The 17,822-nt window shown below is 38.5% G+C and overlaps 1 protein-coding gene across 1 annotated transcript in view; it reads left to right on the forward strand.

Moving 5' to 3' along the window:
• Positions 1-17,822, forward strand: part of GUCY1A2 (guanylate cyclase 1 soluble subunit alpha 2) — a gene marked incomplete at both ends in the record, with an annotated part of 320,738 nt that overhangs the window by 24,646 nt on the left and 278,270 nt on the right. The window contains 2 exons of the mRNA XM_080711024.1: positions 5,784-5,845; positions 15,218-15,339. Of these exons, the coding sequence (XP_080567150.1) occupies positions 5,784-5,845; positions 15,218-15,339 (184 nt within the window). The remainder of the gene's footprint in view (positions 1-5,783; positions 5,846-15,217; positions 15,340-17,822) is intronic.

The raw sequence follows: 17,822 nt of genomic DNA on the forward strand, positions 1-17,822 counted from the left end.
GTGTTACTAAGTTGCCAAGGGTCTTTCTAAATCGCTGAGGCTAGCCTTGAACCTGCAATCCTCCTGTCTCTGTCTCCCAAGTACTGGGATTATAGGCATGTCTCACCATGCCTGGCTGACATTGACATTCTTTCAGAAGCTCCTTAGGTAATTATAATGTACATCCACAGTACCATTGTTTTCTATTATTAGTAATTCAGTATATATCTGTATCATTTACATAATGATTATTTTATCATATTTAAGTAAATAAAGTGATGTAGTTGTTTATCGATGTTTCTTTTAAGCAAATCAATAGGTTTGTAAAATCTGTATCTTGTGCATATGTGTTAGTAGGCAGAAATAAGAAATTTGTTTATTTTCAATTATATATGCATTATTTGTTTATTTTGGTGTGAAGATGGGCTGCATATAAAAATAAGAATATAGAGCCAGGCATGGTGATACATGCCTGTCATTGCAGTATTGGGAGGCTGAGACAAGAAGAACCAGGTTTGGGGCCAGCATGTGGTAACTTAGCGAGACACTATTTCAAAATAAAAAAACAAAATGGGCTGGGGTGTAGCTTAAAGGTAGAATGCCCCTAGGTGGTTTAATTCCATACACACACACACACACACACACACACACACACACTCACTCACTCACTCACACTACTATGTAAGAGGTGAGAGGGGTCCTCAAGGGCACCTTGTGGAAACAGGACACACTCAGAAGCCAGTCCTGGCTGAGGGTGACTTACTCACTTACTGTGATCTTGTGGCGCCTACTTAACCTCTCCAGCCTCTTCTTCCTCTCTGGCGAGACGAACATGCACTTTGTGCAAGGACAACTGTGTTTCATGCTGCACGCACACGTATAACTTGACTCTGCCTTCTGCCTGCTCCCCGCACCATCTGGTGCGGATATCCAGAGCAGGGACTGTGTGGGAGCCTCAGCAGGACTGTCTGAGCCTGCAGGGCCAGCTGCTGGGAACTGCTCCCTCCCACTCTTCAGGGATCTTATCTCTGGCTCTGCTGGGACTGTTTTAGGACTGGCTGTTTGGTCTCATGACCTTTCATGAGCTTAGCATTTAGTCTATGGGGTCAGTCACTGCTGGCTGTGTGGCGGATGGTGTGCATAAAACCAAGGATGAAGGTGGCTTCTTGCTTCATGATAGGAGGTGCTGAGTACTCTCTGAGTGCCTGAAAAAAAAATTATTGTGCAAGACATAGATGGCTGTTCCTCTCTTTTTAGCTATCTTCCTCTCCATGCTTCTTTGTGTTGATTTGAGGCATTGGGGGGCCACCATGTATATTTTAGTTGGGAGGAAGAGGGAGAAATCATAGCCCTCTTACATTTCTTTTTCTTTATTGTGGTATTGGAGATTGAACTCAGGGCCTCATGTATGCTAGAAAGAGCTCTACCACTGAGCTACAGCCTCAGCTCCTAACTTTCTTTTTATGATAGGAAACAAGAGATTTGGTCTCCCTCCTCATCCTTGTCTTCTGGATCCTCCAGTGTAGGGGTTTTAAATTATTAAACAACATCACTCTCTTAATGTACATGCTTTATATCCAAGGGAGGAGGCTCATAATTATTTATTATTAGTTGTAAAGTAATACAACTGGATTCTAGATATTGGCTATGGTGTTTTGATGACCTTTCCATTTATAGGCATGTCTTTAGAATTAACTTATTTTTTCTTTTTTTTATGGTGCTGAGAGTTGAACCCAGAGGCATTCTACCTTGGAGCTACATCCCCAGCTCTATTTTATTTTTTTATTTTGAAACAGTGTCTTGTTAGGCTAATGAGAATTCCTCTACTTGTTGAGGCTGTCCTTGAACCTGCAATCCTCCTGTCTCACCCTCCCAAATACTAGGATTATAAGAGTGCTCCAGGACATGGGAATTTACCAGGGGGGCATTCTAACTGAGCTATACTTCCTTTTTTTTGTCTTTAAACATTTTTTTTATTGGTACATTGTAGTAGTATATCTTTATAAAGTACAAGATGGTAAGGCATACGTGCACATCCTCTTTGTCTTTTTTATTATGAAACAGAGTCTCCCTAAGTTGCTGAGGCTGTCCTTAAACCTGTGATCCTCCTATCCAGCTTCCCAAGTACTAGGATTATAGATGTGAACCACCATGCCAGGCTTCTGGAACAATCTTAATGCTTCATTAGAAATATTTATAAATTAGGATGTCATTTTTTCTATTTTCTTTTGTGTTCTGGAATTGCTACCAAATTCTCATTCTAGAAATAATGGTAGCTCTTGTTTTTTTGTTGTTGTTGGTTTTATTTTGGTGATTCGGAACTCAATATATTCTCTTTGGGTATGTTTTCTAATCTAAATCTTATGTTCCTCTACTAGATTCTGAGAGTCTTGAATGTAGGAAACTTATTTTTGTACTTAGCATAGTCATAACTATCATTTATTATGCATATACTATGTACCAGTTACTTTGCTTTATTTTAATTAATTCATATAAAAATAATGTACCCATAAGGAATCTATTTCAGAGAGCTTTTAAATTGTCCATGGTCATATAGCTAGTAAGTCAGAGAGCTTCCCTTTGAACTGTTTGACCTTAAAGCCAATTTTCTAAATCATTTTTCTGAATTACTTCTTAAAAGCAACAGCAGATAAACATAAGAAGAATGGGATACTGGCTGCCATGGGTAGATGGGGCTCTTTAGTGGGGATAACTAAGGAGCTGCACTCTTGAAGGAGAGGTTAGGAAGCTGTGTGGCTTCCAAGTCCTGGCTTTTCTCACTATGTGTTGACCTGCATCATTGGCATGCATGAAGACTTAGTAAAGGTTTGTGAAGAAATGGACCCTATCACGCTCAAGACAGAAGTCACCTTTAGGAGGCCTTGGCCATTTGTGAGTCTTCATGTCTTGCTTTTTATTCACATCAGAGAGACCCTGAGATCATGTGAAGATGTTTCTCAATGATCAGGTCTTTGGTTGAGGTGACCAAAGTCTGAAGAGGACTGGGATGAATCCATGGAGTTAAGACATTCTAGGGGCCAGGACTGTGCTGAGGTCAGTCTTGGTTCCCAGGAGATGCTCTGAAGTCAGCCTTGTGGTTGTGCTTGTGGTTGAGGCCATTGATGGGACCACTGGCTGTGGCAAGGAGGAGGTAAATGGAAGAGGAGGAGGTTGGTAAATGCTACCAACTCATAGCTGTGTTGGTTGTACCCAGAGAACATTTCTGTTTAATGCATTTGGGAACCATAATTTTAACTCTTACTGAGTGTGGAAGCAGAAGAAAAATAAAGCTAGCTCTTTAAAGGGCTGAAGTCCTCTCCTAAACATGTGCTTTTTAATGACTGGGAAATTCCTAGTATAGGAAAAAAAATGTCCTTTGGTACAAATGAGGTCATTCTGGTCCTTATTGGCCCCATGCACCCCAGTTCCTGTTTTCTGTTCCATGTTTTGCGACTAGAGGTTACTGGGAGGATAATCCCTCTGTGGATAATCACTGCTTTGGGGGCAGGTTGCCAAAGGGAAAGTTATCTCAGCTTGCAAACTGCCAAGCCAGAGTCAGAGGCTTGGATCCCAGGGATGCTGAGCCAGTGCCTGATAGTGATTTGGTCCAGGCTGGCCAGGGGCTGGGTTGTTTAGCATGTGTCTCATGTATCCTATTACTACCACTGCATCTACTTCCTTCTCTCAGCCCCTCTACTGCTTCTTTGCTCAGGAATAATTTGCCATTTCTAGGTGCATTCTGCTAACTCTGCTTTGATTCTAGCCTTATCAGCAAGCACTTGTGTACCAGTCTGAGATTCTTGTTTTAAGCTGGTCTAATGAAAAAACAAAAAAGCTGCTGAAAGAAGTTGCTCTGACTCTTTCCTTTGAGGGCTAGGAGGCCAATTCTTCCTAAACATACTTTGAAAATTAGTTTGGCTACTGTGAAAAATGTGTCTGAGGCCCTACATTTGTACTGTGAATGGGTATTCCTATGTGGTATGGTAGAGTAGATCTCAGGGGATGCTTGCCAGTTAACTTAAGCTCATTTGCCTCTGGCTTTAAAATATTCATTTTCTGCCAAGGAGATATTATAGGTTTGAAGACTATTCGGGATATTGTTCACATATATCTGAATATTTTAATAAAGAGGTAAATAGGGAGTTGGATCCAAGTGAAAATTGACATAGACTTCTGGGGAATCTCTTGTGAATTGTATATCTTTAAGATAGTCACTTTTAAGCACTGGAGATTAGATATTAATAAATTAATTGTTTGTTAGGTACCAGAACTGTGCTGGACCTCTTCTACACATTACCTTTTCATAGCTGCTAGATTTGTGTAGCTAATTAGCAGTAGCCCATGGAATAACCAAGTGAGGGGCTGTCTCACATCTTGAGTGTTTGTTTTAGTCATGCTCTCCTAAAACTTTTTCATCACTAGAATGGATCAATGTTTTCATAAACTTCTGAAGCCTTTTTTATTCTTGATTAAGTATAGGTGTTTATTTTTTGTGTGTGTTCTAATAAATCTTTATTCACATAAATGAGTAGTGAATTCAATTAGGCCACAGATCATAATGTATCAGTCTTTGGGTATTTATTATTTGAAAAACTCATTTGCTCTACAGTGTGTGGTCCTTCTCATCATAATGTCTTAATAAAATCTTTGTTCTGGAACTTTTGAGTCCCGTTAATGGCTCCCCAAGTCTGAAACTCAAAGTTCAGACCCTGCTGAATTATTCTCATTTAAGCCTGAGAATATTTTTTTTGATTTAGCATTAATATTTTATCTTGAACTGTCATGGTAAGAGGAGGATTATAAATTTTAGTTCTGAGCTGCTTAGGTATTTGCTACAGAAACCCCCATTTGTCCATAGCACTTGTGACCCCTCTAGGAAGTTTGAGAAATAATTCTTTTTTTTTTTTTTTTTTTTTTTTTTTTGCGGGTCTGGGGATGGAACCCAGAAGCATTTGACCTCGAGCTACACACCCCGCCCAAGTTTTTACTCTTAATTTTTGAAACAGGGTCTCACTGAGTTGCAGAGGGCCTCACTAAGTACCTGAGGCTGTCCGCGAACTGTGATCCTCTGGTCTCACCCTCCCAAATGCTGGGATTACAAGCCTGTGCCACCACGCCCGGCCGAGAAACAATTCTTGCTAAAGATTTCTTTGGGACATTGAGGAAGCCAGGCTGATTGCCACTTAAAAGGTGGTGATGTGGTTCTGGTCCATCTGTTTCCCATCATACCCTGGACTTTCTGTTAGATGAAGAACTAATGGGGAAAAATGAAGATGATCAAACTTAAAAAAAGACCTGTTATAAAGTTGACTATTTAAACTCAATTTATAGCCATTTGCTTGACCATTCTTTAAGGTCCTGTTCAAACCTCTAATAAAATAATAAGATGCCCCCTTTCATTGTAGTTGATCAGACGTCACGCAGGTACATATGCCCAACAGGAAGAACTCTGTAGCCTTGGTTTCTATAGTATACTCTCTCAATTATTCCCAGGGTCTCCTTTGATTGTAGGAAGCCAATGAATATTTCATTGAACTCCATAGATGTTTCAAAAAATTGAATAATTATGGCTGTTATATACTATCACTCTTGAAATTGGGAAGTTTGGGGTAATTGCGGAATACCTCATTGGGCCATGTATTTTCCTATGGGAAAAATACATGCTAAATGGAAAATAAGTTAATATTTTAAAGTGGAAATTCTCATGAGATAAAGCCGAAGCTATATTTTTGCCTATAGTACTTGTAATGGGAATGACACTGATTTGATGATAATATATTTTTATTATTGTTATTATCCTGTAGCCTCAGACGATACAGCAAACTCTGAAGAGGACATTGCAGTATTATGAACATCAAGTTATTGGGTGAGTAAAAAATGGCTTTTGGTCACTAATGGGAACAAATGGAAGGTAATTCCTCAAACATAGCTATTTAGCATGTGGTTATTGTATTCTCCAGGTCAACTTTACCTCATAGTGGCTATGTTCTCAATGTGTGGAGTAGGGACTAATGAGTGTTCCTTGGAATGATTGCCTTTGGTTTATTTTTATTATTTCAAGTAAAATTTCATTTAGGAATTGCCTCCCCTCTACTCTTTTTCTTATATTCTTACCCTCTCATTCCAAGATTGAATTTCATAACTTTGCCTTATAACTTGATACCAGCTGGGAGGCATTAAATTTATGTAGAGTTTCATCCGAATCCCTATAAGCTTCATATACTTCAGTGATGTGTTGGTTTAGTTGGAGTGACACGCAACATGTCTTTCTGTCTTATCCTCTCATTCTCCAAGAGGTTGTGATATGGTGTGAAGTATGAAGTCTTGATATCTAAAGGTAGGGACTCAAGACCTCAGCACCACATAGAACATCTAATGAGTAACTTTATTCTTCTCTTTGTAAAATGTGATGATAATAATAATAGCTAAATCAAGGATTAGATGTCATGTTTAAATGAGATGATCTCAATGAAAATATTTTGTAAACTTGAAATCTCCAGATAAATGAAATGAACACCTTTGCTGGTTGTGGCAAAAGAAATTGGCAAGTAAGAAAAGCCTAAATTTACTTTCTTGTGAAATTTAGCTTTTTAAACTTATTGGTATTATTGGCAATGACATTTTAACTCATCTTGTTAATATTCTTTATATGCTATAATGATTGAATCTTTGCAAGATTTTTAAAAGCTTTTGTGGAGTCTAGATTCGAACCTCGGTGTTTCTTGAAATATCAAGAATCAATTCACATTGTAAATCACAGTTATTTCCATGGGCTCAAAATCATATTTTTGGCTATTAGGATGTTGTGTGATTCTTTAAACACAAAACAGAGAGAAGAAAACGAATGGAATATAACCTCAATACTTAGTACAGTGCCATATACTTTTAAGTGCTTGATGATTATGTTAATTGTCATTTCAAAGGAAATTGCTTTGAAACTTTGTCATACTAATCCTCAAGAGTGCAGTACTAGGAAAAAATATTATTTAAACTCATGAGATGGCTTTTAGTTTGAGACCATTAGTGAGTTAAAATGGTTTATCCTAATGGAGCTACAGAATGTCAAATTAATCTTTCCCCACATGTTCTAAAATAAAACTTAATCATCTTGTTGAGTTTGCTACTTTCAGAGTATGGTGTATGGATAAAATTTGTTAATATAAAAGTTTCTTATATGTGGTAAGTACTACATACCTGTTTGCTCTTATGTTTTTTATTTGTTACTATTATTAGTATTGTAATGACATTACCAGTCATGAAACTCAGATCATTTTCTGGAATTATGAATGCTCTCTATTTTGAAATGAAGTAGCTGATAATATATTTTCATTCCTAAATTAAACTATGTCTTCAAGACCAATTGAAATGGGATTCTTATGATCAAATTGGATCACTAAGCTAAAAATTGCAATAATCAGTAGAATATATTTTTACCATTGGGAGGACGGAATTCTCTTTTATTTGTACTGCCTAACCTTTCCTCTCCATGTAGATATGGCCTGTAGGGATTCTTTGTTCATTGCCTGAATGGTCTTTTAAAATTCTCTTTATTGCAAGTCGGGCGTGGTGGCGCACAAACGCTTGTAATCCCTGCACTTGGGAGGTGGAGACAGGAGGATCGCACAGGTTTGAAGCCAGCCTCTCTGGCTTAAGAGACCCTGTTTCCAAATAAAAATATAAAAAATAAGTGTATGGGGGTGTAGTCCGGAGGTAGAAGGGTTTCCGGGAACCCCCGTACCACCAAAAAAGAAAAAAAAATTCTCTTTATTGCAGATATAAAGAATAAAAATATGTTTTGTGGTGCTGGGGAGTGAACCCAAGGGCACTCTACCTCCAAACTACACTCCCAGCCCCCACCTCCTTTTATTTTGTTTTTGAAACAGAATCTCAATAGGTTGCTGAGAATTTTGTTACATTGCTGAGCCTATCCTTGAATCTTCGGATATTCTTTTCTCAGCCTACTCTGTACTGGCATTACAGACATGTGCCGCCAAGCCTGGCTGAATTTGACTCTTACATAAAGAGGTCAGGTTAGAGATCTGATCCAAATAGACCAACGGGCACACCTTAAACTGGGTGCTTGCTAACTTCTAGGACTTGAAGTGCCTTTGCTTCCTGCCTTTACATGTCCTCATGCAGACAAAGAGGACCAGCTGGCAGCGATTTTTATCACTTTTACCTTTCTTGATTTGTCTTCCCTTCCCTCTTATCTTCTGCCTTCCGACTCCCTCTTTTGCCTTTTATGTTTCTGCTCTTCAGCACCCCTTCCTGCTCACTGCTTTTTTTTTTTTTTTTTTCCTGGGAATTGAACCCAGACTTGGGAACTGGGAATTGAACCCAGGGAAGTTCTACCTCTGAGCTAGATCCTTAACCCTATTTTTTTTTTTTTCTGAAGCAGGGTCTTGCTAAGTTCCCGAGGGCCTCTCCAAGTGACCCTCCTATCTCAACCTCCCAAATACTGGGATTGCAGGTGTGCACCACTATGCTCAGCTTTTACCTCCCTTTCCAAAACTGAAAAAGGAGAGCAGCTAATATCACTAACACTTGGACCAACATCTATTCACACCTTTGCTTCTTTTAAGGAAACTTGCTTTTTCTTAAGACAACTTGTTTCTCTCAAGAAAACTCAATTTAGGCCTTTTTATCTCTAACTGTGAAAAGGAATGTGTTTCTTACAGTTAAGGAGATTTCAGGCAATGGAGAATAAGTGCCGACAAGCATTGTTTTACATATTTCAGGGGGAAGTGAGGGTGGAAGGAGATGGCTTTTCCTAATTTTTGAAATTGGACACGCTGAAGGCTTATCTTGAAGTAGTTCCGTTTTTAGGTAGCTTGGATCGTGCTGCCGGCCAAGGATGCTCAGTAGGGAAACTAACCTTTTTTCATTTCTTAATTTAGCCTGCAACTATTTTCATCCACCCTTTCCTCTTTTTACAAGGGTAAACTTGCTTTACTTATTGAAGCTCTAGGATAGCATACTATCCTCCTTGAATTCTTAGAGTGGTGGCCCATAGAAATTCTCTGAGGCTTTTTTTTTTTTTTTTTTGTCTCCCAAGACCTAGACTTGAATGCAGGCAGCAGCTGTTCAAAGAATCACAGATGGAGAATAGGGAGGGAGTAGATGATGGGGCTTCTTGTTAGGAAGTTAGATAACATGTCTGTCTCAGCCACTTTATCTTTAAACATTTATTCTACTCCTTAATTTACCCATTCACTTGTTTATTTATTTATTTATAGAGATCATTTATGTTGGAAGAATGAGTGCCAAATAATTTATTCATACCATGTGATAAGGCTTCTCTTCGTCTCTATTGTCATCATGTCTCACAGAGAGATTCTGATCTAAATTTTTGGATGAGATAAGAAGATGGCAGGTTCGAGGTCAGGCTTGCCAACTTAGTAAGACCCACCGCGTCTTAGTGAGACCCTATTTAATAATACAAAGGGCTTGGATTGTAGCTTGGAGATGGAACACCCCTGGGTTCAATCCCCAGCACCCCCTCAAAAACTAGATCATTCCATTTTCTTGGAATTGATTTGAAGCCAATAGTTCTCAAATGATAATGTTCATCAGAATCACCCTACAGTCTTTTTAAAATGCTGGGCCCACTGTACCAGGGTTCTTCAGAGAAACAGAACCAGGAGCTTTATTAGATTGGCTAATACAATCAGAGACTGAATAGTCCCACGTGGCCATTTACAAGCTGGAGAAATGGGGAAACCAGTAATTGCCCAGTCCAAGGAGTTGTAAGCCTTAGAGCAGGAGGAGCTCACAATGTATCCCCATCGAAGCTAGGAAGGCCTGGAAGCCCCCTGGAGCTCTGCTGGTGTAAGTCTGGGTTCAAAGGCTGAGGAAATCTGGAGTCTGATGTCCATGGGCAGTGTCACCAGCAAAGAAACTCCCCTGTTTTATGAAAAGTTTAGCATGCCCATGTGTGCCAGCTTCCCTTTCTTCCACGTTTTGCCCTATGAGGAAATTCAGCCATTGGGTGGTGCTCCCCACATTTAGAGCAGGTCTTACCCACATACCAGCCTTCATCTGGAAACAAAAAGACACACTGGCATGTGCTTTACTAATTCTTTAGGCATCTGTCTCTCAAGCGAGTTGACCATCATACCCACCCCAGAGTTTCTTGTTTGTAGACTTGGGGCGAGCTCAAGATTTGGCATTTCTCACACGTTCCCAGGTAATACTGACGCTGCTGGTCCAGGATCCACATGTTGAAACTCCTGCTTTAAACTGTAAAATGATATGTTTTAGTAGAATACAATCTGAATTTTTCTGTAATCTAGCCCCTGTTTACTTCTCTAATTCCATGTCCTTCCACTCCTTACCCTCCCCCTTTTCACTCCACTCCAACATTTTGGTTTGTTTCTCATCTCTAACAAATTAGCCGCAGGGCCTTTGTGTGTGTAATGTTCATGGGGTGCTCCACATCCAGATGTTTGTGGGGTTTATGTTTTAAATGTCATCTCTCCAGAAAAGCCCGCTCTGAGCACCCAATCGGGAGTCCCTCCATCCCCTGCCTCAGTCTTCACCTACGGTCACTTTCTAGTGAACGATGTCTGTTATTTCTCTTATGCTCCTTATCATCCACTGACTGTCTCATTTTCTTAAATATCCTGCTTACTTCTGTCTCCCTGTGCTTTTGTAAAGTGCTTGTCAAATAGGAGGAACTAACTTTTTATTTCTTTATTCATTTTGTGTGGTACTAGAGATGGAGCCCATGGGCATTCTACCTCCAAGCTATACCACCAGCCCAATTTCATTCTTTTTATTTGGAGACAGGGTTTCTCTAAGTTGCAGAAGGCCTCACTAAGTTTCATGAGGCTGGCTGTTAACCTGTGGCCCTCCTGTCTCATCCTCCCAAATATTGAGAGTATATTTTTTTTGATGAAGAGGGGAATGGATAAATGAATAAATTATGCCCAAGAAATATGTACATAGATTTTTTAAGAGCATAGTGAATAAAAGATTATATATATATATATATATATATATATATATATATGGAAATGAAATGTAAACTAAGGAGTTCAAATAATCTCCAGTCTCTATTACAGTTGTAAAACTTAAGAGTTTTATATTACTCAGGGCCTTTTTCTTTATGACATGAATTATACTGACTTATTTGCATACCTTTTTATTTTTCTTAATATTCTGCCACGATGTGTCAGATGGAATTTTTGGTAAATTTTAATTATTTTATAAACTCTACATATTTGTGCCAACTGAAGAGTTTCTTGTTTGTATAGCAGTCTCCTGCCCTCAATCCTGAATGTGTAAGGGTGGTGAGTAGGCATCTTTATGTTAGCTGCTCTATAACTCAAGTTCCTAGGGAATGGTGAATTGTGCAGCTATGAACGTAGATACACATGCATTAGTTTGGTAGTTTGGTTTTCATTCTTTTGGGTAGATACCCAGAAGTGGTATTGCTGGATCATATGGTAGATTTGTTCTCATTCCTCTGAGGATCCTTCATACTCTTTTCCAAAGTGGTTGCACTAATTTGCAATCCCACCGACAATGCATTAGAGTTCCCACTTCTCCACATCCTCGCCAGCATTTGCTGTTGTTTGTGCTTTGAATGATTGCCATTCTAGTTGGAGTCAGGTGGAATCTCAGGGTAGTTTTGATTTGCATCTCTCTGATTTTGGACAGTACATGGTGGAAAGCATAGTGATAAGTGGAAGGGTTCAGGAGAAGACAGGTAAGTTTCTAGTTAGGAATTACAATAAAATTAGGACTGAGGGATATCTGATTATGCATCTTTTTCTAATTTTTTTTTTTTTGCTTCCATCTTGTACCTTTTCTTCTCTCTGTGTGTCTTTGCAGCTGTTTTTGGAAGTAGACATTGAAGATTTATAGACTTCAAAGTCCTATTCTGCTATTCAGTAATCTTGGGAAGATTAATTAAAATCCCTGAGTCTCAGTATTCACATGTTAAAAATAGGAATAACAACAGGACTGAAGTTTAAGTGAAATCTTAACAATAATATATAAAGTCTTTGGATCATATAGTTACTCCAGTGCTCAGTATACAAAAATCACTGACATGTTAGTTATTGTTACCACTGTTAGGATCTGGATCTTTTATACTTTTAATTTATTCTTTTTCCATTATTTTCTTGCTGTCTTTTCCCTGTCATTGTTGGGCCTTTTAAAGGTGAGGAATCCACTGTTTATTATTGGGAGCTAGATATGCCCAGTTCGTGTTCCAACTATAGTTTTTGTCTTACAAGTTTCTTTTGTTTGGGGTTTGTTTGACCCAAATTTTCTGTCTTAAGAGTGCCTGACCCAACTTCTCTTATGCATGTTTATATTTTGTGACTCCTATTGGTCTGTAGCTCAGACAAATGGATTATTTTGACAGGAGAGACAAAGCCAAGATGTCTCTAGTAAATATCATGGAAAACACATTGATAATCAGTAGTCCTAAAATCTATTGTTCATCTCTCCTGTATTTTAAACAATAAACTTAAATATGTGGACAGAATCATGATATTCATTCTACATTTTTTAGCAGAATACACATTGTTGTGTTAATATCACAGTTAGGACTGTTGCCAACCTCATGTTCGTCTGGTGACACCATTTCCTGTAGTCATCTAAAATTAAATTCTGTTCCTCTGATTATCATTGTGGGCCCCATGTTTGTTTTACACAGCTAGCCTTCTGTTCTTTTTCTTTTGACAATTGAACAGAGATTAAGCCAGAATAATTTTATTTGAGCACTAGAAGTAAAATTAAGAGTGGGTGAACCCTGATTATTCTGGGAAATAAATTGCAAATTTATTACTTATGCTGTCATTGTCAGAATTTTGTGGCTGCAAATTATTGTGTCTAAAAAGTGATCTAGCTTCTTTATATTTACAAAGAATAAGAGCATCCTTTTGAACAAAAACAATGAGTTAGACAAAAACTAATATCTAGTGGTTGCTCACTATGTTGGAGGCAATATGTTGGGCACTTTACATCTGTTATTTTATTTAATATTAGCCACATTTTGCATAGAATCATGGTATTATGCTCATTTTATAGATGAAGAAGTCGAGGGTGAGTGAAAAACCATTTTGTCCAAGTTCAATGTAATAAAATTTATGGAACTTGAATTAAAAATAACATTGTATTTATCTGTGTTTAATGTCAATGCTCCCTATTCCTCCTCTAACTGAGTGATTTTTGCCTTGTAGAAACTATAGTAATAATCTGCCTTACTAGTTTACTCAAGTCTCATCTGGGTGAGGTTGTGTACAGACATGGAAACATTTTATTATTTTTCTCCAGTCACTTGAATCTTGCTAAGATGAATCTCTTTTGATACTTGCTTGGATAGATTCCTTTCTTTGCTAAATACTTTTATTAAAGATTATAAAATTTTCTTCAGGCCAGTTTTAATCTTCAATCTCATATCCAGTTTAACTTTCATTCCCCTCTCTGCCTGGGTCAGACCTTGGCCTGAGGGGCTTGGAGGACAATGGAGAGAAGTTCCGATGTGGCTTTTCACTACTCCCGGTTTCTCCTTCCCAGGTCCCTTTCTCTTCTTATGTGTTGTGTCAGACAGAATTGAAATGGAAAATGGCAGAAGTCTTTCTGAATTCACTAGCATTCCTAGCAGTCATCTCCTGGCTCTGATTTCCTCATTGAGGTGAACGTGTGGGATTCCTCCTGACAGCTTCAGATGCTCCAGCTTCTGCCCTGGAGGACTGTACCCCACAGTGTTGCTAGAAGAATCCTTGTCCCTAGCTGCAGCTTTTGGCATGGGAAAGCATCAGGATGCTTCGATAGCTCAAGCTCCCCTCTCATTAGTGGCATTTCTTTAACCCATGGGAAACATTTTTTTTTTTTTTTTTTTTTAGCGGTTCTGGGGATGGAACCCAGGGGCATTTGACTTCCAAGCTATACCCTCAGACCTATTTATTTTTTTTATTCTTTATTTTGAAACCAGGTCTCACTGAGTTGCAGAGGGCCTCACTTAGTAGCTGAGGCTGTCCGCAAACCGTGCTCCTCTGGTCTCAGCCTCCTGAATGCTGGGATTACAAGCGTGCGCCACCACGCCCGGCTGGGAAACATATTTTTGCCTTGCCAAATGGTGGGCCCATAGGTTTCTCCCAAATTTATTATATATATATATTTTTTTTTACACATCAATAACTCTCTCTCGAAGCTTTTGCTCTATTCAGGGATGGGTGGATGATTAGAAAATCCCCGGCCTCTGAAGATTTTCTTTCGAGAATGAGGTACCCACCTTCTCAACTCTACCAGCTAGTGACCCCTCTCCCTAAATGGGCTTCTTTAGGGAACACTTCTGTTCTATCTTTTTCTCAGAGAGAAGGGGGGAAACACAATAGCAAGCTGTTATTAGGCCAGGGACTCACTTTGGCGATTCCTTTTGTATTCTTTCTATTTCTTTGCTTCTGTCTTCTGTGAACCGACTGCAGGGTGACAGTGGCAATGGCCATTTATCTGCCTCTGAAATCCTGAAGGAGGTTTCTGGTCTTCTTGGCTACACATTTGGAACATGGGAGCATTTGGTCCCCATTGTCCTCAGTTTTGATGTTTTATTTCTTGTTTAGAGGCAACTAGAAAAGTCCCAGCCAATATCCAGTTGCATCAGCATTGTGTCATTTAGTCCTCACAGGAATTCTAGGAAGTACCTTTATTATTTGAGGGCAGAGAATTATACTAATAGTAATTAGGTTATTTTCCCCAGGCAAGTCTAACAGATAGGAAATGGTAAGAACATGACTCAAATTCTGCCAGGCTCTGAACAATGCATTTATGTATTTATTTGTTATCCATACACCATGCTAATATTTTTTCTATTGTGATGTAGGTTGTAGTGTATGTACTTTCAACACAGTTAAGTACCAGTGAACCAAATTAGTATGTGCAAGATTTATTTTTCTAGGCAGCTTCTTTATGGAAACAGATTACCACCAGGAAAGGTGTGCTCAGATAGGGATATATTAGCTACACAAATCTGATATATGTCTTGGTTTGTCTCATCTCTCTCTTTTATAATCAGCCTTCTTATTAAACAATTGCCTACAGTTCAAGTCAACACTACTAATCCTGATGGCAATGGTGGGTTATGCTACAATTATTTCTGAATGTTTGGTTATCTTAAAATGTGATTACCCTGGAAGCATAGACTGTGTGCATGTGCATGTGTATTTGAGAGCATTTGAAGACACTTTAAAATTTTTGCCATGTGCTAATTTTATTTTATTCTCAGTTATAGGGATGCAGAAAAGAATTTCCACAATATCTCTAACAGATGCTCCTATGCAGACCATTCCAGCAAGGAAGAAATTGAAGATGTCTCAGGAATTCTTCAGTGTACTGCTAATATACTCGGTATATTAACTATCTATTTATATGATTGAAAGAGAAGAAAGGAGGGGTAGGAGGGCAAGTGAAGGTTTATAAATGTTTCATTTCTTACTATGTAAGAAAGACTTGGAGAAAAAGGCTAACACCAAGCCCTTGTCTTCAGTGATTTAATTTTAACAGTCTTGAAGATGTTTGTGTGAAAATTATATGCATGCCATTTAATTGCAGATTACAAACCATTATAACAAAAAAAATACTTGTATTCCAGGGAAAGTTTTCCAAATAGTCACATATTTGTGGTGTTAGCCTCATGTAGTCCATGTTCTCTGATCTTCACCCTTGGCTGGAATGTGGGATCTTTCTTTTTCTCCAAGTCATATTATGTTATTCCTGGGAGGCCCTGGTGGGGCTGGAGGGTGGCTCACATTTACTTATGGTTAATTCCACAACTCAATGGTCACTTCTGTGACTATGTCAATGAAGCAGATCATCTACTGTGGTGCCCTGCTTCATTGCTTGGGATCGGTGAATGTGTATTTTGAAGATAACTAACATACATCTTCTGTGTTTGGATGATTGTAACATGGCTAAAAGTATTGCTAAAAATGCATGGAATTATGCAGACCTAGGGTATTATAACAAGGCTATACTGTCTGAAGTTCTTGTATATTCTATAAAAAAATAGATGGTATCACAGGAACACCTTTTACCCTGATGTCTGACAGAGGATTTTAGTGAAAAGTATCCCTTTCAGTTTTTTCTTTTTCTTTCTGGAATCCTCCTTTTTTCTTATGACTGAGAACGGGAAACATGGAGTGCTAATGGTGGTGGTGGTGGTGAGATCAGCAAAGCTTAGTGACTGCTTCCCTACAGAAAGCAGAATGACCACTCCTTAAGAATCAGGTGATGGAGACTGGTGCAAACTGGTTTTCCTGTTATGCTTTTTCTTTATGGAAAGTGCTTTCCCTGGAGATGTCTGAATTCCTCCTACAAATTGATTTTGGGTGATCTTAAACTACGAGTGACCAGATTTTTCTAAACATGCCTGATTCTCAGAGAGAGAGAGAGAGAGAGAGAGAGAGAGAGAGAGAGAGAGAGAGTCTTCTTTGACACTCCAGCTACCAATGACTATCTTTTCATCTTAAGTAACTTTTGTAAATGTAAAATATCATAATAAGAAAACAGACCTTTTATGAGGAGAGATATATAGATAAAGTGATTTGTCTATGATATGGTGCAAAACAGTAGTAAACAGTGATCTGAAGGCCAAATATTCATTTACTTCAATCTTACTGCAGTGCCAACGGGTATCATACTACCAAAGTTAACCTCATTGGAAAATATAAAGTCGGAATAAAGGGATTGAGTGGGGTTGGACGTTAGCCAAGAGCTGTTTCAAGTTTTTGTTTTTTCATTTTTTGACCTTTTTAATTTTTATTGTTTTTACATATTCTGTTGGTGCACTGTAGTCTCACATCATAATGCAGTTCAGAGTGAAAGTGACATAAATGTACACAGCACTTGGTGAGCTTTCCCCTGGCTCCTTCCTCTTCATCCTGCACAATATTGAAATTGACATTGGTATTCTTTCGTATGTACACAAGGTCCATGGAAAGATTTCTTTCATTAATTCTCTCTTCACCCTGCTTCCCTCCCTCCTGGAGACATAGACTACCTTGACTGCTCCACTGTTTTTTTTTTTTTTTCTCCACTATATAAAGTCCCTCTTGTATCCCAATTACTCTCTAGTTTCCATTTTTGAGAGAAACCTATGAGTAACATTTATTTGTCTTGACACATGATGATTTTTAAAGGGTAGGATAAGATGATGCCCTGCTAAGAGAGATGTATCAGAATCTCTGTGATGAGATGTTTAATATTTTGAAAAGTTGTTCCTTATTCCATTTCTAAATGTTTCCTTGACCTTCACATCTCCTTTTCTCATGTTCTCCACCTTGAGAATACTGAGTTAGAGGGTGTAGGAAGTGTTAAAAGATAATATACGTATAGGGAGTGCTAAAGGCCTCTGAGCTGTGATTTGTAAATGAGTGTGGAATTCTCAGAGAAGAAACCTGAGTCAGACAATTTCATATGGTAGCCACCTGGGGACACTGTAAGCCCAGAACAGCTTATTTGCCCTTCAAAAACTACCTTGGGATGCAGCATAGGTAGTGAGAAAAAACAAAAACAAAACCTCAAAAAAACCCCAAAACTCAGCAGGCAGTGATATTAGAAAAACCTACTAATATTAGAGAGTCAGTTTAAGTGCTTATGATTTCAAAGGTGACTCTATGATAGGGCTTAGATTTCCATAAATATTAACTGTTCCTAGAAAAGAGATATTAGCTCTGATTTTTTTCCTACTCTAGTAATGGTAAGTTGTCTTAAAGTTTTTTTTTTTTTTTTTTTTTTTTTGGTGGTACTGGGGTTCCTGGAAGCCCTTCTACCTCTGGGCTACACTCCCAGACCTATTTTTTATTTTTGGAAACAGGGTCTCTTAAGCCAGC

Source organism: Muscardinus avellanarius, assembly GCF_963383645.1.
Source record: "Muscardinus avellanarius genome assembly, chromosome: 1".
Taxonomy (NCBI): domain Eukaryota; kingdom Metazoa; phylum Chordata; class Mammalia; order Rodentia; family Gliridae; genus Muscardinus; species Muscardinus avellanarius.